The sequence below is a fragment of the Peromyscus eremicus genome, chromosome 6 (assembly GCF_949786415.1).
Source record: "Peromyscus eremicus chromosome 6, PerEre_H2_v1, whole genome shotgun sequence".
Classification (NCBI taxonomy): Eukaryota; Metazoa; Chordata; class Mammalia; order Rodentia; family Cricetidae; genus Peromyscus; species Peromyscus eremicus.
In genome coordinates, this window is record NC_081421.1 from 54,072,640 (window position 1) to 54,097,486 (window position 24,847).

Sequence of the window (24,847 nt, forward strand, 5' to 3'; positions counted from 1 at the left end):
GAGATCTGTATGTGGACATAGCAGGAAAAGCATGGAAATGCAGATCTCCATCTATAAGGGGGCTGTTTTGAAGGACTCAACAATCAAACACATTGCTTAAGAAAGAATGAAGAACCAGGCAAGGTGGTGCACGCCTTTAATCCTGCACTTGGGAGGCAGAGGCAGGCGGATCTCCGTGAGTTTGATACCAGCCTGGTCTACAGAGTGAGTTTCAGGCCAGCCAGGGATGTGAAGTGAGAGCCTGTTTGAGTGTGTGTGTGTGTGTGTGTGTGTGTGTGTGTGTGTGTGTGTGAAGGGGGAATGAAGTATCAATTGCCAAGAATATTAAAGAAGAAAAGTGCAGCACAGAGTAAAATGTGTGAGGTGGGTGATACTTTCTATTTCTCAGTGCTGCAGATTGAGCAGCAAGCTTTTTGGTGTTAGGCAAGCATTCTATCACAGGAGCATGTACATCTTTGTACAATCCCATAAGTAAAAAAAAAAAAAAAAAAAAAAAAAAAAAAAAAAAAAAAAAAAAACCTATTTATTTTCTCCAAATCTAGAATTTGGTAACTGAGTGACTGGAAAACTTTTCACTATTTGTATATATATTTTTTCATCCTTTGATTTTACTTTGTGAATGTAACTGTGTGTGTGTGTGTGTGTGTGTGTGTGTGTAAGTAACGCGCGCATGCATGTTAGGTAGATATGTATTTGTAAACTTGGGTGTTGTTCCTCGGGCCATCCATCAGTTTTGTTTTTTTTTTTTTTTTTTTCATTTTTTTTTCTTTCTCTTTCAGGCAACTTCTCTTCTTCAGGAAAACAACAAATGGCAGCTGGTGAGTGTGCAGCAGGAGGGCTTGGAGGGTGGGGTAGGGTGGGATGGGGATGAGTGGGCTTAGGAGGCTGCTGGGCTTGTGGAGGTAAAGCCAAAGACAAGAAGTGGAGCTGGGCTTCCTGGTCAAGGACACGAAGAACAAGTCCCTGGAGGGATCTGCCTGTTCTCCCTGCCCAGCAAGGAACCTGAGATTATTGACTTCTTCCTGGGAGCATCCCGAAAAGATGAGGTTCTAAAGATCCTGCCAGTGCAGAAGCAGACTCAGGCTGGCCAGCGGACCGGGTTCAAGGCTTTTGTGGCTATTGGGGACTACAATGGTCATGTTGGTCTTGGTGTTAAGTGCTCCAAGGAGGTAGCCACTGTCATCCAAGAGGCCAGCACCTTGGCCAAGGTTTCCATTGCCCCTTTGTGGAGAAGCTACTGGGGGAACAAGTTTGGCAAACCCCACACTGTTGCGTGCAAGGTGATAGGCTGCCATGGCTCTGTGCTTGTGTGCCTCATCCCTACCCCTAGAGACCCTGGCATCATCTCTGCTCCTGGTTTCAATGAAGCTGCTGCTGACCAGTATTAATGACTGCTACACATCAGCCAGGGGCTGCACTGCTACCCTGGGCAACTTTGCCAAAGCCACCTTCGATGCCATCTCCAAGACCCACAGCTACTCAACCCCAACCTCTGGAAAGAGACTGTGTTCACCAAGTCTCCTTATCAGGAATTCACTGACCATCTTGTGAAAACCCACACCAGAGTTTCTGTTCGGGGGACTCAGGCTCCAGCTGTGACCACCACATAAGGATTTTTGTACAAGAAAAATAAAGTGAATTAAGTCTCTCTCTCTCTCTCTCTCTCTCTCTCTCTCTCTCTCTCTCTCTCCTCTCTCAACTCCCCCCCAAAAAACAAAACAAAACAAAAAAATACTACTGAGCTGTACTCTTAAAATAGTCTGGACCCACCCACCTGTTTCTGACTCTCTAGAGCTAAGAGTACCAGTGAGTGTGTCCATGGCAGGCTTCTTTTAAACAGGTTCTGGGGTTTGAACCCGGGTCCTTGTGCTTGCAAGTCAAGTGCTTTACCAACCAAACTTTTACCCCATCCTCTAAATGTGTAACTTAGAAAAGCTAAAATCAGGCCTGGGGAGATGGCCCACTGGGTAAAGTGCTTGCTCTGCAAACATGAGGCCCTGAGTTTGGATGTCTGTATCCCCACCTCCGAGAAGGTGGACAACAGGTAAATCCCCAGGCCTTGCTCATCCACCAGTCTAGCCAAAGTGGAGCAAGCTGTGGGTTCAGGGGAGACGCCTTGTCTCAGAAAACAAGGTGCAAAAAATGATTAAGGACGATATGCTCACGTCAGCCTCTCAACCGGCACCCACACAGCTGAGTGCATCTGTACTCACGTGTGCACACACTTGCATATGCCACACACACACACACACACACACACACACACACACACGTACACTTAAATAAATGGATCAAAGCTATAAATAAATGGATTGAAACTATACAGAACACTCATGCCACAGAGTAGGCATGTAATAAATGTCAGTAGTTACTTAAAAATTTAACTTAATTATAATGTTTATTTCCCATTGAAATAAAGGTAACCTGAAAAAGTTCTCCATTATCCCTGAAATAGCATTTCTTTTTTCTTTTTTCTTTTTTGGTTTTTTCGAGACAGGGTTTTTCTGTGTAACAGTCCTGGCTGTTCTGGAACTTGTCTTGCAGACCAGGCTGGCCTTGAACTCCCAGAGATCCACCAGCCACCATTGCCTGGCAAAATAAATGTTTTTAAAAATGTCTTTGTGACACTTGTTATTGGTCATTACTATATGATGCAGGTTTTTACATGATCTATTTAGTCCTCAAATAACTGTGTAATATGATCTTATTATTCCACTTCATTTGTTAGAGTACTGAGGTTTAGAGAGGTTTAAAAAGTTGTCCAATGCAGTGTTAAAGCCGATGCACCATGTACTGGGAGGACAGAATGGAACAGCCTTCACTTGGTGTGCATGGTGATGGGGATGGGGAGTCTAGGGCTTCACACATGCTGGGCAAGGGTTCGACAACTGGACTACATGACCAGGACAAATCTAACAGTCTTCAAAGAGTTAAGTGTTTGCAAACACTCACCACTGTGGTGGGTCATAGTGTGCATATCTGGAATCTTGCACTCAGAGGCAGAGGCAGGAAGGCAAAGGGTTGAAAGCCAGCCAAATGTGTGCCAAGGTCCTTCTGAGACTCATACCAAATTTGTCTTATCGTTATGTGTTTTGGCTTTTATCTGATGCAATGAATTGATTGGGCTTTTATACACTGATATTTTTATAGAAAATGAAAATGACAACAAAATTCTTTCTACTCGATTTGCAGAGTGAGAGCTAATGTCAATCTGTGTTACCAGAGGCTTTTTTTTTTTTTTTTTTTTTTGGTTTTTTGAGACAGGGTTTCTCTGTGTAGCTTTGGAGCCTGTCCAGGGAACTTGCTCTGTAGACCAGATCCCCCTGGCTCTGCCTCCCAAGTGCTAGAATTAAAGGCGTGTGCCACCACCGTCTGGCTTATCAGAGACTTCTTTAACTGTGGGCAAAAACTGAAGTCAAGAGAAAAAAAGATATGGGGGCTGTAGAGATGATGCAGTGGTTGAAAGCTCATACTGTTCTTCCAGAGGACCCTAGTTCAAGTCTCAGACCCCATATTAGTAGCTCCCAACTGCCTTAACTCCAGATCCAGGAGAGTCCAACACCTCTGGCTTCCTCAGACACCTGCACACACGTGCCCGTACCTATACGCGCGCGCACACACACACACACACACACACACACACACACACACATACACACACACACTTACTTAAAAATAATTAAAATAAATTTTTAAAAAGAAACAAGAAACACAGCTATGCAAGCCACAGGTCCTGGTGTCTCTGAGAGCAGCAGCTATACCAAGCAGAGGAGCTTAAGCAGACAGGCAGTCTATTAGGTCTTATTGATTGACAAGTGTTCCGTGGACATGCTAAGGATTTAGTATTTTCTCCCAGAAGTAACAGTAAGCCATTAAAAGATGTATTCATTTATTTATTCAGCTATATGGTTGGATGTGGTTTACATTTAGTCTTTCATATGCTAGGCAAGTGCTCTGTCATATTGCAGAGCTTCATGGACCAAAATAAAAAATCCTTTATGATTTATAGAAAGACCAATTATATTGTTTAAATTTTAGAGGGCTGGGGAGAGTTGGTAGAGTGTGTGCCTTTCATGTACAAGGGCCTAGGTTCAATTGCCAATACCAGAAAAACAGAAAGAAAGAAAAAGGAAGAAAAGATTACTTCAGGCTAATGCATTTATTTCACCTTGGAAATCCTAATGTCAATAAGTGTATCACTGAACTGGTTTTAATCAAATAAGGATAAACACACGTGAAAACAATTAAAATTAATTTTAGCTATCACTTCTGAGAAAAGAAAATAATCTCATCACTCCTCAGAAAAGTTTTGCTATTCCATATACGTAAGCCTCCAAGTGGCTAAAGGCTGCCTCTTTCTGTATTACACCTCAGCCCCCGGCTGAAGAATCTTATGGAGCTCCAGGATGCAAGTGCATCTGTCTGAGCAGAGTGGATTGCAATGGAGACTCTGCTGCCCCCTGGTGGCGCCCGCTGCCTTTCATTGATGCTCGGTTGTATCTCAGAAGATCTGCGGGATTGCTAGCCCATCCTGCCTCCTCTGGTGAAGACTGCTGGATCTCTGCAGCGCTGCACACAATGCCTCCTTGCAGCATGCAACTACATGTGCCCGTACCCACTTAACAATGAACCTCCTTTGTAGGTACAGTTTTACAACCAAAGCCTGACAGTACACGTAGGACCTGGAACTTCCTCCCTCATCTTCAGGGTCCTTTTTAACTTGTTCCCTTTGAGAAGGTGATTGGGTACTATTTCAAATTTGCCTGGTAGGGACTTCAGTGATCCGTAGCCTATGCTCATGTAAAAGCATTAACTTAGACTTGTCTGAATATACATTTATTTGTTTGTAACTCACTTTAGATTTCATTCGGGGTTGCTGTTTTCTTTTTCTGTCCTTCCTCCCTCCTTCTCTTCCCCCATCCTTCCTTTCTTCCTTCCTTCTCACTACTCTCCTCTTCCTTCCTCGTCTTCCCCATTTCTTTGTTATTTGAGACTATGTAGCCCAACTTGGCTTTGAATTCACAATTTTACTTCCTCAACCTCCCAAGAATTGAGGACTGGTAATTTGCTCATTGTCGACCTATGGAATCCCTCTTTTTTTCTACCTAAGGTCAGATCTAACTGTCAGAAGGTCTCAGATAGTGGCAAGGCTTTGGGCTTGAGACCTCTGCCTCTCAATGCCATCTAGGCACACAAGCATCCAGCTCATCAGCTGAACTCAGTCATCTGTACTCACGGTCTTCTGCTGAGTCCAGAGTCCCCTTGTGCAAACTCTCTTGAGTTGGAGGTTGTTTTCTCTTCCTTTCCCCAGATGGGAGGATCTTACTACACATTAGCGTGGTCTCAAATTTCTAATCTTTTTTTTTTACCTTAGCCTCCTGAGTGCTGGGCTTACAGGTGTGTGTTCCCACACCTGGCTTTTCTTTGTCCTTAACACTTGAGTACATAGGACATGTTGGGAGCCTGTCTACTTCCCAGCTTCTTGCTTCCTGCATGAGCCAAAGCTTGCTTTCTGTGGCCTACAGCCCAGCTTGAGCTGTTTAGGCACTGCATGCCCGAACTCTCTCCTCTTAAATCTCGTTAGCTTAGCTGGGCAGTGGTGGCGCATGCCTTTAATTCCAGCACTCGGGAGGCAGAGCCAGGTGGATCTCTGTGAGTTTGAGGCCAGCCTGGTCTACAAAGCGAGATCCAGGACAGGCACCCAAACTACACAGAGAAACCCTGCCTTGAAATCCCCCCCCCAAAAAATCTCATTAGCTTATTTATCTGTGGGTGCTCATAGGTTCCCAGAGATATGATGGCTAATATGGTAATCAATCAACCAATCAATCTCCCCCACCCCTGTGAAGAGGCAAGCTGCCTTGCCTTTCCTCATAGTTTCTTCTGTCACTCATAATCCCTCCTTTTCTAGAACAAGAATGGACATTTCTTGTTGATTTAGCTGGTCTTTCTATATAACTCTAGATGGCCTGGAGCTCATTATGTAGAGCAAGCCAGGCTCATACTCACAGGGATCCACCTGCTTCTGCCTCCTGAGTGCTGGATTATGGTTATGAACTATCATGCTCCATTTTATTTATTTATTTATTTGGAGAAAAGAAAACCCAAGTCTTACAAAACATAGGTTTGGAGCTGGGCAGTGGTAGCACATGCCTTTGATCCCAGCACTTGGAAGGCAGAGGCAGGTGGATCTCTGAGATCGAGGCCAGCCTGGTCTACAGAGTGAGTTGCAGGGAAGCCAGGGCTACACAGAGAAACCCTGTCTTACAAACAAACAAACAAGAAAACTGAAGTTCTTTTGTTGTTGTTGTTTTTCAACTCTTACTATTGCCAAAAATGTTTTTCCATTCCCGAAAAACCAAGTCTTCTGCAACACCAAGGCCTGGAAGGCATCTCTGCTCTTGAAGCGATGAACATGGAACACTGAGCTGCTTGTTTGGGGTGGAGCGATGTGCAGTGAGAACTAAAAGGAGCCTGGGGTGGGATGTGTTACTATCATCCTCTCGTGCATGTGAAAAGCAAACAGGATAAAATAATACTGGTAATGCTCTTCTCACACAATGCTCCCCTCTGTCTAGGTGAAACCAGGTCCTCAGCCTTAAGAAGCAGCTCTCTGCTCTGTTCCTTGCTGAGATGTCAAAGAAGCCCTGTCCTGAGTAAGCAGACTGTTGGAGGAGCCAACGGTCTCTAAGAGGCTTGTTTTGTCACTAGAGATCTGGTTTTGAGTGATGTTAGGGCTGAAGAGTTGACTTTGGACGTCAAGAGAGCTTGCTGCTCTTCCGGAGGGCCAGAGTTTAGCTCCCAGGACCTACATAAGGAGGATCACAACTGCCTATGACTCCAGATCCAGGGGAGCTGACATCCTCTTCTGGCCCCTGTGGGCACCCGAATTCACACGCACAAACTCACACACAGAAACAGACACATAATTTTTTTTTTTTAAAGTTTGGTTCTTTCATTTGGTTTGGTTCTAGTAATATGACAGTTTCATAAAAAGCCACTAATTTGCTGTGGAAAAGAGTCAAGAGAGCGTGAGAGTAACACATAGTTTCTTTTACACCCATAAACAGGTACAACAGAAGAATTGTTTAGCTTTCTTCTTACAAGAATGAAGCAGCATTCTCAACACACCTTTTTTGCCTTTCTTTTCTTTTTCTTTCTCCCTCCTCCTCCTTTTTGTTTTTCCTTTTGAGAGAGTCTTTCTATGCATTCTAGGCTGGCCTCAACTGATTTCAAGCTAGTAGATCAGAATGACGTGTGTGTGTGTGTGTGTGTGTGTGTGTGTGTGTGTGTGTGTGTGTGTTTAGGTGTTGTTTGTACATGTTTCTCTGGATGTGTGTATATATGTGGAGGCCAGAGTTTGATGTGTGGTCTCTTCCTCTGTAAATCTCCATCTTATTTTTGAGCTAGGATCTCTCATTTAAGCTGGAGCTCATCAATTTAGCTAGGCTGACTGGCCAATGAGCTCCAGGAATCATCCTCCTTAGCACTGAAATCACAAGTGTGTACCACCACAGACAGTTTTTGTGTGGGTGATGGGGACCCAAATTCAGGTTCTCATGCTCGAGTGTCAGTCGCTTTATTGACTGAGACATCTTCCCAGACCCCAGAGCACACATTTTAATTAGTTTGTCATTGCAGTATGTAAGACGAAATATAAATGACCAGTTTGCAGCCCCGACATGAGACCAGGTGAGAGAAAAGTTTTAACTGGACTAGTTACTTTTCTATTGCTGTGATAAAACACCAAGAACAAGGAGACTTATAGAATAAAGAGTTGGTTTGGGTTTATAGTTCCAGGAGGTTAGAATCTAGGCAGGGCAGCTAGATCAGGAAGCTGAGAGCATATATCTTGAGCCACAGGCAGTAAGTAGAGAGCAAACGAGTCTTCAAACTCTCAAAGCACATCTCCAGTGGCATACTGCCTCCAACAAGGCCATAGCTGCTAAACCTCCTAAACAGTGTCATCCATTGGGGACCCAGTGTTAAAATGCCTGATACTACTGGAGACAATTCTCATTCAAACTGTCACATTACCAAAGGACACGGAAGTTCTGTAGTGAGCCATCTCTGAGTCTTCAAGAAACTTGAAGAATATGAGCTGCGGAACTGAAGAACACAAGAAGTCAACATTTTCCAGGACTGGTTTAATCCCAGCACTTGGGAGGCACAAGCAATTGGATCTCTGTGAATTTGAGGCCAGTGTGGCTACATAATGAGACTTTGTCTCAAACAAATAAAACAACAACAATAAAGTGCTTCTTGCACAAACAAACAAAAACATCAACTTTGGGGCTAGAGCTGTAGCTTAGCTGGTAGCATGCTTAACCCTAATGCACATCAGACTCCGTGCTGCGTACGTTGAACTTAGTGGCCTGTGCATACAATCTCAGCACTTGGGAGGGAGGCAGGACTGCTGCAGGTTTGAGGCCAATTTGGTCTACCCTGTGAGTCCTCGATGGTCAGAGCTAGATAGCAAGCTCCTGTCTCAAAAAAGGAAAACAAAATAAACAACTTTAATGCTTAATTCTATCCAGCACATAATGTTACAGCCTGCTTCAAGCTCAGAACAGGAAATAGTTGGTCTTTATAACTCGAGTTTTACATATCCTAAATCTAGCAGCCAGCAGGAAGGAATCATCACATCGTATGGGTGGTTGCAGTTACACCTGCTTTCTTTTCCTTTCAAAAGACACAGCTGGCTGTTGCTAGCTGCACCCCACATTCTTATTTCTGATAAGAAAAAAGGTAAGTGTACTCACAAGGTAAGCATCATGCTCTATCTAGATGGTATGGCTCTCACGGAGTTCTGGAGGCCAACAAAATGCACTGGGAACTGCCATTTTTTAATGTAACATTAGACTATGTCATGAGATGAGGTGACATAGTCTAGTGCATTCTCATACACACAGGTAGACTATTTAAAAAAAGTTACTTGACAGCCGGGCGGTGGTGGCGCACGCCTTTAATCCCAGCACTCGGGAGGCAGAGCCAGGCGGATCTCTGTGAGTTCGAGGCCAGCCTGGGCTACCAAGTGAGTTCCAGGAAAGGCGCAAAGCTACTCAGAGAAACCCTGTCTCGAAAAACCGAAAAAAAAAAAAAAAAAAAAAAAAAGTTACTTGACACAGTTTCATGTTGCCCAGGGGTGCCCCATGAATCCTGATACTCCTACCTTTAGTTCTGAGATTACAAGTGCTGGGAACCAACCTCGGTGTGCTCGTTTTTTAAAGATAAGGTTTCGTTCTGTAGTGGACTGACCTGGAGCTGGCCATCTTTCTGTCTACCTCGTAAGTGCTGAGTATATAGAAGGTACCACCTGGCCTGTCGTAATTTTTTTTTTTTCCCTTTTTGGAGAGAGTGCCTCTTTACGTAGCCCAGGATAGCTTGAACTGAACAGGCATGCGCTAAAGCTACTCATCTTAAATATACTTTTTTTTTTTTTTTTTTTTTGCAAAGGGGTCTTTGTTTTGCATAGCTCATGATGGCCTGGAGCTTACGTGGATCCTCCTGCCTCTACCTGCTCAGTGCTGAGATTACCATGACAGCTTTAAGATGTACATTTTACACCAAGCCCATAAGGAAAAAAGTAGACTCTAGAAGCGTATGAAGTTTTAACAGAAGTCAAAAATACCCTCTTCTGGGTTCTCAACATCAGCAGTTCGAAGTCTTAGGTCTAAACGGGGTCACTTACAATGTGATGGTTAAACGACAACAATACGTTAATAGTAACATGATAGCTGTTATTGATTGGATGCAATCAGTGTATGTCAGACGACCTGACAAGTAATTTATGTATTTAATCTCCAAAACGCTTTCCCGAGGTAGGTGGGCATTTTAAACAATTTTAAGTTAATTTATGTATGCCCGTGCCTGAGTGCAGACACGACATACGTTTGGAGGTCAGATGACAACTGGGAGATAACACTCTTTCCTTCCACCCTGTGGATTCCGAGGTCCAGCTCGGGTCGTCAAGAGCAGTAAGTGCCACTGAGCCATCTTGTCCGCTCCAAGTAGGAATTTTATTCCCATTTTTTTAGACGAGTAAACTAAGTTTCGGAGTAGTTACTGGCAGTTCGTGGCAGATCCGAGGCTAGGATCATTTCTAAGTTTGCCACCCAGAGATGCCGCAAAGACCGGGAAACGGCTCACGGGCCGAAAAAGAACTCGGCCATCCCTCCAGCCACTAAAGAAAGGTAGGATACAGCGGGTAGGCGCAGAAACCGGAAGAGAGGGAGACGGAACCGGAAACCAGAGTACGGCTTCCGGCTGCGCGCAGGAAGTGGTTCTTCCAGCGTGTCGCCAGCGCAGCCCGCGGAGGCTCTGTCGAATTTGTGTCCCTCGCGCGCACGTGGTGCCCGCCTCCCGCTTCCAGCGCCTGCAGTGAAGATGTCGCACCCAACCCCGACAGCCAAGCCCTCCAACCCCAAGAACCCGCGGGTCTTCTTTGACGTGGACATCGGCGGGGAGCGAGGTGAGCGGCGCGGCCGGCCGGCTCCGCGGCTCCCGCGCCTGGGGCCTCCCGGCTGCGGTTCTGCTCGGCCCGCTGACTGTCCGGCGGCCCGGGGCCCGGGCTCGGGAGGGGATAGCAGCCTGGATCCTACCCGGACCAAGACCTGGCGTCCACGAGTCCGGGTTGAGCCTGCTCCCTTGTAGGGCGATGCCTTAGTTCCCGGGAGTTTCTGGAAATTTCTACTTCAGGAATTGTGGCGTCCCTTACGTTGTTTGTCTCTTGATTTGGTCGCACTTCCCTGCGATCTTTGCGCCACCATTTATTATAAAATAAAATGATTTGACGAGTGTGGTGGATAGTTCGGGGTGCCCTCTGGATATCTGCCTGCAAGGCTCTAGTCACTCCATAGGACTCTTGGCCCATCGGGAGCTGCGGTGTCTTTTACAAATTAAAGTGACTTGCTTAGTGCTTTTTCCTCATTCCTGATTGCAGCAGCAGTTTAGGTGGGCGATCATTTCTGCTGTTTTGGCACCATGGAATTGAGTGCCACAGGGGTCGCATATCAGATATTTACATTACGGTTCATAACATTAATAACAGTAGCAAAATTACAGTTTTGAAGTAGCAACTAAACAGTCTTAACGGTTGGGGTCACCACAACCCTAGGAACTGTATTAAAGGGTCGCAGCATTAGGAAGGTTGTGAACCGCTGTCCTGAGCCCTAGAGAACCAGGTGGGGGGGATGTGCTACTTTGTAACTGAATTGGGCTTGTTTTGAAACACGTTATAGAGTTGTTGGCCAGACATACTAGGACCAGAACACAAACAAATTTACGGGTGCATTCACTTTATTTTGGAACTAAGGTTTTTATTGTTACTGTCTTTTGGGTCACTGAAAGTCGAACCGCAGTAAGCAGTTTTCACAGAGCACAGAGAACTGCTAAGGTATAAAAAACCCCTGGCAACCCGACTATTCCTGTACTATTTGTCTTTGTTTAGTTACATGGCGATTAGAAATTTTTTTTTTTCAAGATTTATTTATTTATTATGTATACAGTGTTCTGCCTGCATGTATGCTTGCAGGCCAGAAGAGGGCACCAGATCTCATTACAGATGGTTGTGAGCCACCATGTGGTTGCTGGGAATTGAACTCAGGACCTTTGGAAGAACAAGCAGTGCTCTTAACCTCTGAGCCATCTCTCCAGCCCCGATTAGAAATTCTTAATACAGGGCTGCTGAGATAGCTCAGCAGGCGAAGGTGTCTGTCACCTTTGACTTCTGGAAGTTGTATCCTGATCTCCACACATAGAATAAATATTTTTATTTATTTTTTTAAAAGCCTGAATATTAGTTAAATTATTCAAGATTTTAAACCATTTGTACTCATGGTATCCTTTCCATGCTACTAATCAGCTGGATGCTGTAATTAGTTATAATCTGTGTGGTGTTCAAATTTAGATCTATGAAGCTTCCCTTAGACTAAACAGGAATATTAGAAAAATGTCACTAAGATCTAACAGCTCCATTTTTGGGCTTATATCCAAGGGAAATGAAGTTTGTATGCATACCTGTGTCATTGCAGCATGATTCTTAGTAGCCAAGATACAGCACCAATCTAATGTCTATCAAAGCATGAATACTTACACTGTGCTATATAGATAGTAGACTATAACACTGCCGTTTAAAAGAAGGAACTCTTATTTATGACTGCATAGATGAATCTAGAGAATATTGTACTGAGTGAAATAAGTCTGCTGCAGGATGTCACTTTCATGGAATCTTAAAAAAAAGTTGAACTCAGAAGTAGTATGAAGGTACCACTGACTGGGGAGATGTCAGTCAAAGGATGCATAATTCTTGTAAAGAGAGGTAAGCTCAAAAGATCTGTTACACAACATTGTGGCTATAGTTAACATAAGTTGTTAAAAGAGAACTAAATGACTCATTGAATGATGTGTTAACCACTGGTTAGGCATACTAGTTATCCCCTTTTTGTTTACCCATTTAGTTACTTTGCACAATGACATGATTTCCTTTTCTTTTTCTTCAGTTGGCAGAATTGTTTTAGAATTATTTGCGGATATTGTGCCCAAAACTGCAGAAAATTTTCGTGCATTGTGTACAGGAGAAAAAGGCACTGGATCCACAACTGGGAAACCTCTCCATTTTAAAGGATGCCCTTTTCACCGAAGTATGTGTCTGTTTATCTTGATACAGAAATCAGTCCTGCTCTTAGGAGCTGAAGAAGAATATAAAGTTAGGTGAAAGGTCTGACAACTCAGTGTCTTGAAGGATACTTGGACACAGGTGATAGCTCAGTATCAAAGGCTTGGCTGTGAGCAGTGGGATTGATTGTGGGAGCATACCAAAGTTTATCTGCTGGGAAATGGACAATCTGACCTCACCAGTCTACTGACTCCCTCTTCAAACCATTTCATTGGGAAAGAAAAAGCATGACAGATAAATAAGCTGACCTTAGGTCGTTTTACAGCCTGGGCAGAATTGTTTGAAAAGTCTGACTATTCAGTGTCTTGGACACTTTGGTAATATGTGATGAAAGTCTGATTTCACACAGATTATTTGACTGCTGTCCCAGTAGTTTTTAGGTTCAGTAATCATGAGTTCACATGCTGCATGCTCTCACCATTTTATTCTTGCATCTAATAAAAGTCTAAGTAAACAGTAAATACTTATGAATAAATAAATTACAGTATCAGTAATTTTCATGTATTGCAGGGGATTCAATCCAGGGTATTACTGTTTACACACCTACTCCAGTACTGGATTTTCTTTTCTTTTTTTTTTTTTTTTTAAAAGATTTATTTATTTATTATGTATACAGAACAGGGCGCCAGATCTCATTACAGATGGTTGTGAGCCACCATGTGGTTGCTGGGAATTGAACTCAGGACCTCTGGAAGAGCAGTTGGTGCTCTTAACCTCTAAGCCATCTCTCCAGCCCTGGATTTTCTTAAAAATACTGTTTATTAAGAATAATGAACATTGATTTTTAAATGTTTAAAATTGATTTACTTTCATATTTAATAAGAAAATAGTTAGCACAGTATTTTTAAAACTTCTTCCAAAGAGCAGTTGGCTGGAGTTGGTAACTGGACGTTTGAGCCATTCCTTAAATCACAAGGTTGATGATTAGGCCTGCACTGTTTTTGCAAATGTAATTGATAAGAAACATATGCTTTTTAGTCTTAAATTTTGGGACATGTTAGGCAGAGAATACTTTTATGATAATGTCCCAGGAAATATTTTGGGTGCTGGGGTTTTGCTTGCATTTCTTGGGTAGAATTATTGCAGGCTTTTTTGCATTTTTGTTGCTAGGAGAAATGTAAGTCCTATAACTATTATGAGAGGGAGAAATCCAAGGAAGCAGGGCATGGATACCTCGTAACGTGGTGTTTCTTTTTCTCTTGGCTAGTTATGTGTATTAATTACTACAGTGTAGCCAAATGCTGAGTCCCGTGAACCCCTCTGAGCATGGGGTGGTTTCAAACCATTGTCATTAAGTATACAGAAATCTCTGGCATGATTCCTAGCATATGTGAGTTTCTGGGCTCAATCCTCATTGTGTGTTCAACCCTAATAGAGATAGTGTTTATTTAGCTGGCATTATTGAGCAAGTTTGTACATAGTTTCAAGGAGTAAAATACTATTTAAGCAATTCATTGTTGGACGGGGACAGATTATTACATGTTATAAAATGGAAGTAGAGTTAGTATAATGATAGAAACTAGGTCTACCTTTGTGTTTCAGTGACAATTTATAGGGAGGTACTTTTGAATTAGTTCAAAGAACTAATTTCTTGGGAATAATTGGTAATAAAGAGATTGTTAGACTTCGGTTTGTGAGAAGTCTAATGAGTAGAGGCTGGATGGAAGCAGGGGAGAATGGCTAGGTACACCACTAAAGTTGTGCTTGGGAGATTTTCTCCTCTTACTTGTTCATTAGTAAGCATTGCTGAGATCTCCTGTTGCAGTTGCTAGTAGCCATATTCCTTTTTTGCAGTTATTAAGAAGTTTATGATTCAGGGTGGAGACTTCTCAAATCAGAATGGGACAGGTGGAGAAAGTATATATGGTGAAAAATTTGAAGATGAAAATTTTCATTATAAGGTAAAGAAAAATTCTTGTTTTTGCTAATATAAAGATTATGTATTTGAAAATACTTGAATTAAGACACCAAAACAATACCTTTTGAGTGTGACCAGATTGCTGTCTTCTCTCCCCCTGCCCCTCCTCCTCCTTCTGGTACTAGGGTCTTCTCTGCCAGACAAGTGCTCCCTTGCTCAGCTACCTTTCTTCCCATTTCCCATGTTGAAACTGGGTCTTGCCTAGTTGCTCAGGATAGCCTTAAACTGTAGCCCAGGCAGGCCTTGAACTCCCAGTCCTTTTACTTACCCTCCTTAGGAGCTGGGATTATAAACCTGTGTTAGCAGGCCTGGTGTGGATTATGCTTTTCTTAGAAAAGAAATCATATTCATAAATAAACATTTCTAAGGGTGTGTGGTGCTGGGCATGAATGAGCTCAGGGTCTTGTGCATGCTAGGCAAGTTCTCTACCACTTGAGCTACATCCCAGTTCAGTATGCATCTTTAATGTGGGAAGGATTTATCCAGTAACAGTTTTCTTTCTTAAGACAGGGTTTTACTGTGTAATCCAGGGTGGTCTTGAATTTACCATCCTCCTGCATTGCCTCCTGAGTGTTGGAATGACAGATAAACATTACCATACTTGGCCAGTATGATATTTTGGCAAAAATAAAGTACTTATTTCACTACAGTCAGTTTTTATATGCTTCAGTTAAGCCAATGAGTTTTTAAGCTGCCATATGGCAAAATTGATCCCAGGAAAAAAATGTTCTCATTATTGTAAGGATGGTAACTTGTGCATCTTTATCCTTGAATTTGAAGAACAACAAAACCATCGCTAATATCCAGGATGTCAGGGGATTTTCCACCTAGCGGATATGGTTAATGTTCGGGGTGTATTGCACCATTCCCGTTTTAAGAACAGACATGTAAGTACAAAAGTAAAGTGATGTCTTTGGAACTGAGGAATATAAGCAAGGTAATTAGGGTGACTTGGAAAGAGAATTTTTGTTGTTCAGTTCTATCACTGCACCAAAGAGCTTATGAAAAATGAGAGGCTATTTATTATCTTACCTCAGAGTCAGGATTAAAATACAAGGGACAATGGAGGATAATAATACATATTATGCATGTAAATGCTAAGTAGATTGAACATATTTGTTGTATAACTTTGATAGAAGACTTTATTCTAGAAATATTTCAGATTTCAGAGTTATTTTGATTTCAAAATATTTGCATAGGTTTTATAGGTTGAGCATCTCTAATCTGATATCTGAAAGTTGTTGCTCAAAAGTGTCAGATTTTGTAACGTCTGACTTTGGTTTTCAGATTAAGGAAGTTCAACCTTTAGGATGGAACTTGCTGTGTAGACCAGGCTGGCCTTGAACTCACAGAGATCTGTCTCTGCCTCCTGAATGCTGGGATTAAAAGCATGTGGAGCTACACTTAGCCATGTGATAGGAGAAAGATTAAGATCAAGTTAGTAGGAGAGACACTAGGAGGTTTGGTCACTTAAGCTAGGCAAAGTGGGTCTGCAGAAGGCTGAGACTGTGCTAGTCTGGGCCTAAAATACAGATTTCAGATTGACAGTGAGGACAGCAACAGGGAAGGGCAGTGGAATGCCAGAGAAAGCAAGCTTAACTGTGTGGTGAACAGTTAAAGGGAAGCACCAAACAAAGCTATCAGGAGCAACTGAGGTATTTCTGACCATTGCATTGATTAAAAGAAAGGAGGCCTAAGGAAAAGACGACTTGGCTGTGGCATTGCGAAAATGAGTGACCTTGAAAGCTGAATTGGATTTACGTTGATGAGATATCTTAGGTGTGGGAAAAGTAACCTGAGAGTTATGAGGCATGCACTGGAGGTATGCATTCAGAAAGGCTATGCTATCTATGAAAAGTAGAAAAGCAAACTGTCTTGTCCTTGAACATGCTAGTTGCAAGATGTTCCTTTGCATACTCTTCAGAGTTGTTCATTTACCTGGATGGAAGCCATAAGATTGGAATTATTTTCCAAATTAGGGAAGTACTTATCTGAATAGCTTGTCTAAATTCAATATTACATTACTGATCTCAGTTTAGTGAAAAGGAAGAATTATAGGCCAATTTCTGATTGTGGGAAGACTGTATAGGTGTTTTCAGAAAAATAGTAACTGTCACTGAAAGAGCAAAGTAAATTACTAGATGTCCTTAGTGTGGCATCATCTTCTTTAAGATTGAAGTGTAAGCATCCCTTGCAGATGGCCAGTTTAGAAATACCTGCCTCTTATAAAAGTAAAATCAGAGAAAAAGGTATTTAAACACTTATAAGTGAAATTGATGTAAAAGAGTAAATAGTCGTACACTTCATCTATTTTAGGTGAAGAGTCAATAAAAGGAAATTCAGACTAAGGCCTCTAACTTTGTTTTTCTTTTGATGATTTTTATCTCTGCAGCATGATCGAGAGGGTTTGCTGAGCATGGCAAATGCAGGCCCCAATACAAACGGTTCTCAGTTCTTTATCACAACAGTTCCAACTCCTCATTTGGATGGGAAACATGTGATATTTGGTCAAGTCATTAAAGGACTAGGTGTGGCAAGGATGCTTGAAAATGTAGAAGTGAATGGCGAAAAACCTGCCAAAGTAAGTAAAAAGTTACAGTGGAATAAACAGGCCTGCTTAGTTACTGTGTCAAGGAAATGCAAGTTACAGGGTCAGATGATTGTTAGTTAGAAAGTAGGAAAGAAATTAGGATGTTTTTGCTATAGGAGCCTGGATTGGCCACTTTTCTCTGAAACTCTTTTTAAAACAGTGGCTAAGAAGATTACTTTAAAGGAAAAACGTTTGTTTATTCAAAACAGGTAGACCTGGCTTTCCTTGAATTGTCTGGTAGTCCTTTTGTCATTGCTAATGCTACTCATGCACCAGGATTAATTAACCGCTATGGCCAAGAAAGCGCTTTGAATTCTTGTTTCAGCTTCAGTGTCATCTAACAAGTGATCTTTGTAAGATTGCCCGAGTCTTCCCCTACCAGTGAGGCTTCTGTGTCAGTCGTAATTAACTGTAGTACACACCAGAAAGAAGATAGTGAGTTCACTGCTATTTAACTGAAGTTTGGCATAGATCTTGTTACTGTCTTGACCAGTTTTTACAGCCTGTATAAATTGCTTAAGTGCTTCAGATTGTATTGTATTCTAAATGTGTGTGAAGCAGTGACTATGAGAGACATGCTAACGAGACTGCATAGGGATTAGAAATCCAGTTACTCATAGGAAGAATGCCAGCCAACAATACATGACAGGAAGACTGCACTCCCAAACTGTAAAATACCGTGACTAGTGACACTATCATATTAGTTGGAATGTACATAAAAGGAAATTGCTGTAGTTAAAGCAGATAGATGCACCCCTGTCAAGTCTGTGACAGTAGTAGTAGCAGCGTATATGACTGGGCTAAAGTGCAGCCTTTAAAGGTAGACTTAAAGATCTCTAAATACTCACTTCAGTTTAATATTTTTACAGCCGTGTGTTATTGCAGACTGTGGAGAACTCAAAGACGGGGATGACTGGGGAATATTCCCCCGAGACGGCTCTGGTGACAGTCATCCAGATTTCCCTGAGGATGCAGACATAGACCTCAAAGATGTGAGTATTAGAGATCAGTAAACTTGAATTTCTTAAGTGAAGTAAAATATCTAGTTTCAAAAGCTTGATCAGCCTGTCATAATGATAGAACCTTAGTGTTAAATAAGTCACATTATGTACTAACATCCAGCATATTTGTATTTTATACAGGTAGATAAAATTTTATTAATATCTGAAGACTTAAAAAACATTGGAAATACTTTTTTCAAGTCTCAGAACTGGGAGATGGCTATTAAAAAATATGCAAAGGTTTTAAGGTAATACAGCATTTTTAATAAATTACTTTTGAGAATGTATAAACTGAATTATTTTGAACTAAAACTCAAAATCACTCATATTTAGCAAGTTATTTGTATAATAAACAGCTATAATGAAAGAGTTACATTTCTTGCCGGTGTGGTGCATACCTTTAATCCCAGCACTAGAAAGGCACAAGCAGGTGGATCTTTGAGTTGGAGCCTACCCTAGTTTACAGAGCTAACTCCAGGACAGTCCCGGGCCTACACAGAGAAATCCTGTCTTGAAACAATAACCCCTCCCCCACAAAAGAGTTAGGTTTTTTTTTTTTTTTTTTTGTTGCCCTGACTTACTTTGAACAATTTCAAAATCCAGAAAAGTTGAAGTGGGACTCAACTACATGTTTTTACCCTTTCATGGGTTTTTAACTTTTGTGTTTGTACAAAACTTGTAGATACCATATTTACTCCTGAGTATATCAGCACACAATGTACTTGCTAAAGAGCAAACGCAGTCTAAATTACTTACCTCAATAAGACAACACCCTCTCAAGAAGATAACATTAGCAGTATCAAACATACAGCCTGTTTTAATTTTTTTCTGTTTCTTTTTTCCTAGTTCACAGTGCAAACTAAGAGAAGTATTTGGCTGTAATGCTGCTTTTTTTTGGAGATAGGGTTTGAGCTCTGTCTGGTATGGAGCTCTGTATGTAAGATCTGCCTTATTCTGTGTGTAGCCTCCTTCCTCCCCTGCCTGTTGGGATTCACAGTATGAGTCATGCCTGGCATCTCCAGTATCTTTTTATTATTATTAGATTTTTTATTTACTCATGTAAATGATTTCTAATATATTTTGTGTGTGAATGCATGTGCCACAGCATGAGAGAAGATGTCAGAGGACAAACTTATGGGGGTTGGTTCTCCTACTGTGTGGGTGCTGGGATTGAGCTCAGGTTTAGGCATCTTTTGGCTATGCTTTTAAAAAATTTTGTGTGTGTGTGTGTGTGTGTGCCTGTACATGTGTGGAGACCAGAGTTCAACTTTGGATGTCATCCTTAGGGACATTGTGTGGCTCCTTTGAGACAGTCTCTTATTGACTAGAAGCTTACCAGTTAGACTAGACTGGTTGGCAGTGAGCCTCAAGGATCTGTCCTTCAGCCCCTAGTGCTGTGCCACTGTCCAGCATTTGTGTGAGTTCGGGTGGGGGTGGTGTCACACTGAGGTCCCCATGCTTGCAAGGCAAGCATTTTCCCACCTGAGCTATCTTCCCGGGCCTCCATGTATACTTCTGTGGTATCCTAGTAAGTTCGTACATGATTGTTACTTTAGAATGAAGAGCTTAAGTATTTTGGGAAGAAGATGTAGGTAGCGTGATATTGTGTATTTCCTAAGATAAACACCTCGAAGACACATGTCAGTTTGGCCTGTTCTGTATTTGGGCACTTGGTTAAATGGTATCATTCTGATTGCCTTGTAAATGTTCCCTTTGTGCATTTTCCCCTTTGTAGATAGGAAATAGGTGCTACTGTGAGACTGTGAAGATGCAGTCTTCACACAGTGGTTGTAGTGTCGCTGAAGTGCTTTTGTGTAGTTACTACATTGACTGTTGAAGGGCTTTAGTTCCTGAATTTTAACATTCTATAGGAGGCAGCCCCTCCTCCTCTAAGTCATAGTACATCTGCGGGTCTTTAAAACTCAGTTTATTTTTTATTACATTAATTTACATATGTGTGTAGGCACACACACCACAGAGTACTAATGGAGGCCAGAAGGCAACCTGTGGGAGTCTGTTCTCTTCTTACTGTCTGGGTTCCTATTGGTCAAATTCAGGCCATCAGTTTTGGCTGCTAGTGCTTTTACACACTGAAACATTGTTTGTACACTTGTGACAAGTTCCTCCCTGTTTTTTGAGGTGCTGGGGGTTCTCAGGACCCTTGGCGTGTTAGATAAGTACCCTGAGCTACACTCTCAGCCTCATTTTTACATGTTGTATCAGTGTGTTAGCACTTGCTTTTAGGCTGCTCTTAGAATTGCTTTGCTTTTGTATCTGTAATAAGCAGTTTCTAAGGAGTCAATTCCTTCTGGAGAAAGGAAACTTTAGAAACTAAGTTATAGGGACCAGATCCTCGGCTTAGCTTCTGGGATCTTTTCAGTCAACAGTTACATCAATGCTACGTGGCTAACAAAATGGCTCAGTGAGTAAAAGCACTTGCCAAGCAAACCTGTGACCCTAGCTCCTTGAAATCTACAGTAAAAGGAAGCAACTGACTCCCCAAATTGTCCTCTGACCTCCACACACACACCATGGTATGTCTGGTACCTGTATCAAACGCACAAATAATATTTTGAAACCAACACGACATAGTGCTTTGCTTCTTTCCATTGAATTCAGTTGTCCTAATGTAGGAATACTGGTTCTAAACATAATTTGTATTAGGAGGTATGTAACATGAACCTGAGTTGTACATAATTAGATATGGGCGCCATTGTTAGATCTTAACTGTGTGGGAAAGTTGATGTAAAAAATACCGTCTGGAGAAATAGGGCTAGGAGTGTAGCTCAGTGGCAGGAAGGTGTGCTTAGCAGGATCACAGGTCCTGGGTTTAATTTCTTGGATCTGAAGAAAAAGTGTCATCAAAAACTTACCACCATCATATATCAGATGGACCTTTAATATTAGACATAATGCTGAAGAAGCAGTGTGCAGTTACATGTTGCCTTTATTAATATGTTCTCTAGATACGTGGACAGTTCAAAGGCTGTGATTGAGAAAGCAGATACAGCCAGACTGCAACCTATAGCCTTAAGCTGTGTACTAAATATTGGTGCTTGTAAATTGAAGATGTCAAATTGGCAGGGAGCAATTGACAGTTGTTTGGAGGTAAGTCTGTGTGATGTTAAACCTTTGGAAGGAGTGGCAATACTTAGAAAAAGACAATGAATGGTCCTTAATGTATTTAATTGCCTACGACCTAATGAGACTTGACAAAATGTGACTTAAGTCATCTTGTCTCTGAATAGTTTGGATTGTTAGCTCTTTCTGCTAATCCATTAATTTTGCTTTTTTTTTTTTTTTTTTTTTTAAGATTTATTTATTTATTATGTATACAGTGTTCTGCCTACATGTATGCCTGCAGGCCAGAAGAGGGCACCAGATCTCATTATAGATGGTTGTGAGCCACCATGTGGTTGCTGGGAATTGAACTCAGAACCTCTGGAAGAGCAGCCAGTGAGTGCTCTTAACCTCTGAGCCATCTCTCCAGCCCCTAATTTTGCTTTTTAATTGTCATCTAATATGTACTAAGTATTCTGCTTTCATTTCTCAAAGCATGTTTATCTGCTTATTTATTTGTATTTATGAGCTTGACATATATGAACACAGAGCCAGGAATAATTAAGAATGTAGGTATGAGGGTGGTAACCCACACCTATAATTCCAGCAAAGTAGAGGTAGGAAGGTGAGAAAATCATAGCCATCCTTTGCTACATAAGAGAAACCCTGTCTCAAAAACTAAACTAAAGCATGTGTGTAGATATGCTTTCTTTCCTGCCTGTGCTGGATTTTCTGCTTGGTTACAACTGAGATATGTCCTATGTATAGTCAGGGTGTGTACTCAGACAAGGTCTTCCTGCTGGCCTTTAAATTGCTGGGATCAGACATGTTACATTCTGGGCTTGGTGTATTTTAATTTTATACTTGTGTGTGCATGTACAAGGGTCAGAAGACAGAACTGGAGTTTTCTCCTCCCACCTTTATGTGAATTCCAGAGATTGAGCCTAGGCTCAGGTGTGCATGCAAATGCATTTACCCACTGAGGCATCTCACTGGCTGCTTTTGTTTTTTTAAAGCCCGATACTCAAAGCTTATGGATAGGACACAGTGGGCAGACAGTTCCTATTTGGTGTTGAGATTGGTTACTACTGGAAATTATAACTACTGGTTATACACTGAAAGATACTTTGTCCTAATTTGGGCCATCCAAGTATACTGAATGATAGTTTCAAAAAAAATGTTCAGACTAAATATTTTGGTTTTGCACATTAAACTAGAGCATGCACCTGTGCTCAGCAAGAACTATAGTAAGACCTGAGTGTGCAGCTTAGTGGTATAGTAGTAATTGGGTAATATTCACATGGCTGCCCTTTAGTCCCAGCCTTCTCATTACCCCTTGCTTAAGTAGATGGAATGGATGAAAACAAGAAACGTTACCATTTAGAACATGCAATAGAAGAAAGTTTGCTTGTCCATTCTGGACCTCTTTACTTTTGTAAGGCAGGCAATACTCCATCTTAAGAAAAAATTCTCAGTATTGGCTCTTTTAAGAGCTGTCATGCAGACAAAATATACTGCTTTAAAAATGTTTGTTTCAGGGGAGAGACCTGTTAAAAGTTGCTCATGTTTGTAGTATTATTGCCTTCTCATGTCCTTGGATTCTGTGTTGTCAGATTATCTAACCACAGGTTGAATATTATTCTGTGATAAACATGTAGACTTTTAATGTCATCATTTCCTATAAATGTAGCTGTACAAATAGTTACATGGTAATTGAGTGACTTATGTATCACTGGATTTTTGGTTTTCAGGAGGTGTTGGACTGCCTTCGAACCAATGATTATATTAGAAGGCGACTGTATTTAAACTTTTATTTAAAATATTTTTTTCTCAGCTCTCTCCTCTCTCCCCCTCCCTCTCCAAAGGGGGGGAAAAAGTATTTTTTTCTCTTAAATAAATAGTCTGGGTCCACTTGAGCTAGAAACCAGTGCAGAGCGCCACACTGGAGACTCATTAAGAAACCCATCCTTCTTTGCCACACCCACTCAGCACCCTCTACTGGTAAACTCCTGGCTGGCACAGGTGCTCTAGCTCCAGTGAGTTGGAGCCAGTTGATAACAGGCACTTTGAGATACAAATACTAATTTTATAACTTTTCTCATAGGCTCTTGAAATGGACCCATCAAATACCAAAGCACTATACCGCAAAGCACAAGGATGGCAAGGATTAAAAGAATATGATCAAGCATTGGTAAATTATTTTCTCATTGTTTTATAATAGATGATCACCTTAAAAGATTTAGTGTCTAATGTTTCTTAAATTTTCTCTGCCCCCATTAAAGGCTGATCTTAAGAAGGCACAGGAGATAGCCCCTGGAGATAAAGGTAAATTGGCAGGTTTTGTCCTTCAAAAATGGGTCCTCATGAGCCAGTGTACACATAACCTTGACGTATTTATTTGTTCAGATATTGCATAGTGCCAGTTACTGGGCCAGGCACTGATTATATAGTAAATAGACAAGTATTCTGCTCAAGAATGTATTACTAGCTTTTTCATATGGTACTGCTTCTGTGACCCTTTCTGTTGAGATGAGGTTCTATTACATCAGTGCTAGCCAAAGGTTCAACAGTAAGAAATAAAGCATTCATTGTAATTTTAAAGCTTGGGACATTCCCTCCCTAAGCTGAATGTGGCTGTGACCATGACCAAGCATTGTATGTATTAGGTATATTGCAGAGTAGCTATGATAGAAATGAACTTTCTCCAAGGTAAAGCAGATGAAGAGTAACACTAGGTCTAAATACTACAGCTAAAAAATATAGCTATGGCAGGGGATAGTTGTGTCACGACCACACTATGTTAGTCGTTTTTCTAGTTTTTTAGATGCTGTGAAAATTAATTCATTGCCTTTTCTCCCCCGCAGCTATCCAGGCAGAGTTGCTTAAAGTCAAACAAATGATAAAGGCACAGAAAGATAAAGAGAAGGCGGTGTATGCAAAAATGTTTGCTTAAAAATAATTAAACTTTGCTTAAATATTATACATTAATGATAATGTAAGTTACTGTCTACATATGATCCCTGAAATGTTTCTCTTGATTTTTTGTCATCATTGTTTACGTAGAAGTACTGACATAGGTTTCTTCTTAATAAAGTGTTACAAAATGCAGTTAATCTCATTTAAAAATCTGTCTCCATTTTCACCAAGAATGATATCTGTCCAATGTTTAAACTAAATTTAAAGTCTTGCTAAGTTTTAGGCTTTGTAAATGATTCGGCCCAGTGGTTCTCATTGTAAAACACAGATATATACATTACGATTCATAACAGTAGCAAAATTATAGTTATGAAGTAGCAATAAAAATAATTTCATGGTTGGGGGTCACCACAGCATGAGGAACTGTATTAAAGGGTGGCAGTATTTAGGAAGGTTGAGAACTACTACTCTAGTCTGTCACAACTATGTGTATAGCCAGTGGGCATAGTTATGTTTCAATAAAACTATTTGTGTTTAGTTCTGGATGTCCTTCCCTAGTCTAGAATACACATTTGGTTTTATACTTGAAGATTTGTGTTTAGCAAGACAAATGCACTATGAAGGCCAATAGTACAAGTTCCTGTTGGTACTGAAGCTTCTGAAGGACTTGGGAAGTGAGATGCTAC

General features: G+C 41.3%; 1 protein-coding gene and 1 pseudogene across 2 annotated transcripts; both read left to right on the top strand.

The window, feature by feature from the left end:
- The first annotated feature begins 808 nt into the window (after positions 1 to 808).
- Positions 809 to 1,610, top strand: LOC131913731 (small ribosomal subunit protein uS5-like; annotated as a pseudogene).
- Positions 1,611 to 10,276: 8,666 nt separating this feature from the next.
- Positions 10,277 to 24,353, top strand: Ppid (peptidylprolyl isomerase D). Of its 2 annotated transcripts, XM_059265514.1 has the most exons (10): positions 10,277 to 10,471; positions 12,501 to 12,641; positions 14,471 to 14,577; positions 16,987 to 17,175; positions 18,054 to 18,176; positions 18,327 to 18,433; positions 21,152 to 21,293; positions 23,350 to 23,436; positions 23,528 to 23,570; positions 24,110 to 24,353. In XM_059265514.1, exons 1-10 carry the CDS (start codon positions 10,387 to 10,389, stop codon positions 24,196 to 24,198), a joined length of 1,113 nt encoding a protein of 370 aa, XP_059121497.1. In that variant the 5' UTR covers positions 10,277 to 10,386; the 3' UTR covers positions 24,199 to 24,353. The 2 variants fall into 2 exon arrangements, with proteins under 2 accessions (XP_059121497.1, XP_059121498.1); XM_059265515.1 differs by lacking the exons at positions 10,277 to 10,471; positions 12,501 to 12,641; positions 14,471 to 14,577 and adding an exon at positions 14,600 to 15,481.
- The last annotated feature ends 494 nt before the right edge of the window (positions 24,354 to 24,847 follow it).

What these genes read in the sequence shown, in the direction of transcription:
- Ppid (XM_059265514.1), top strand. Translation starts at nt 10,387, where the DNA reads ATGTCGCACCCAACCCCGACAGCCAAGCCCTCCAACCCCAAGAACCCG. An exon ending in ATGAAAATTTTCATTATAAG is followed by an intron (nt 14,578 to 16,986) that starts GTAAAGAAAAAT and finishes TTATCTCTGCAG; the next exon opens with CATGATCGAGAGGGTTTGCT. An exon ending in AAGAATATGATCAAGCATTG is followed by an intron (nt 23,437 to 23,527) that starts GTAAATTATTTT and finishes CCCCCATTAAAG; the next exon opens with GCTGATCTTAAGAAGGCACA.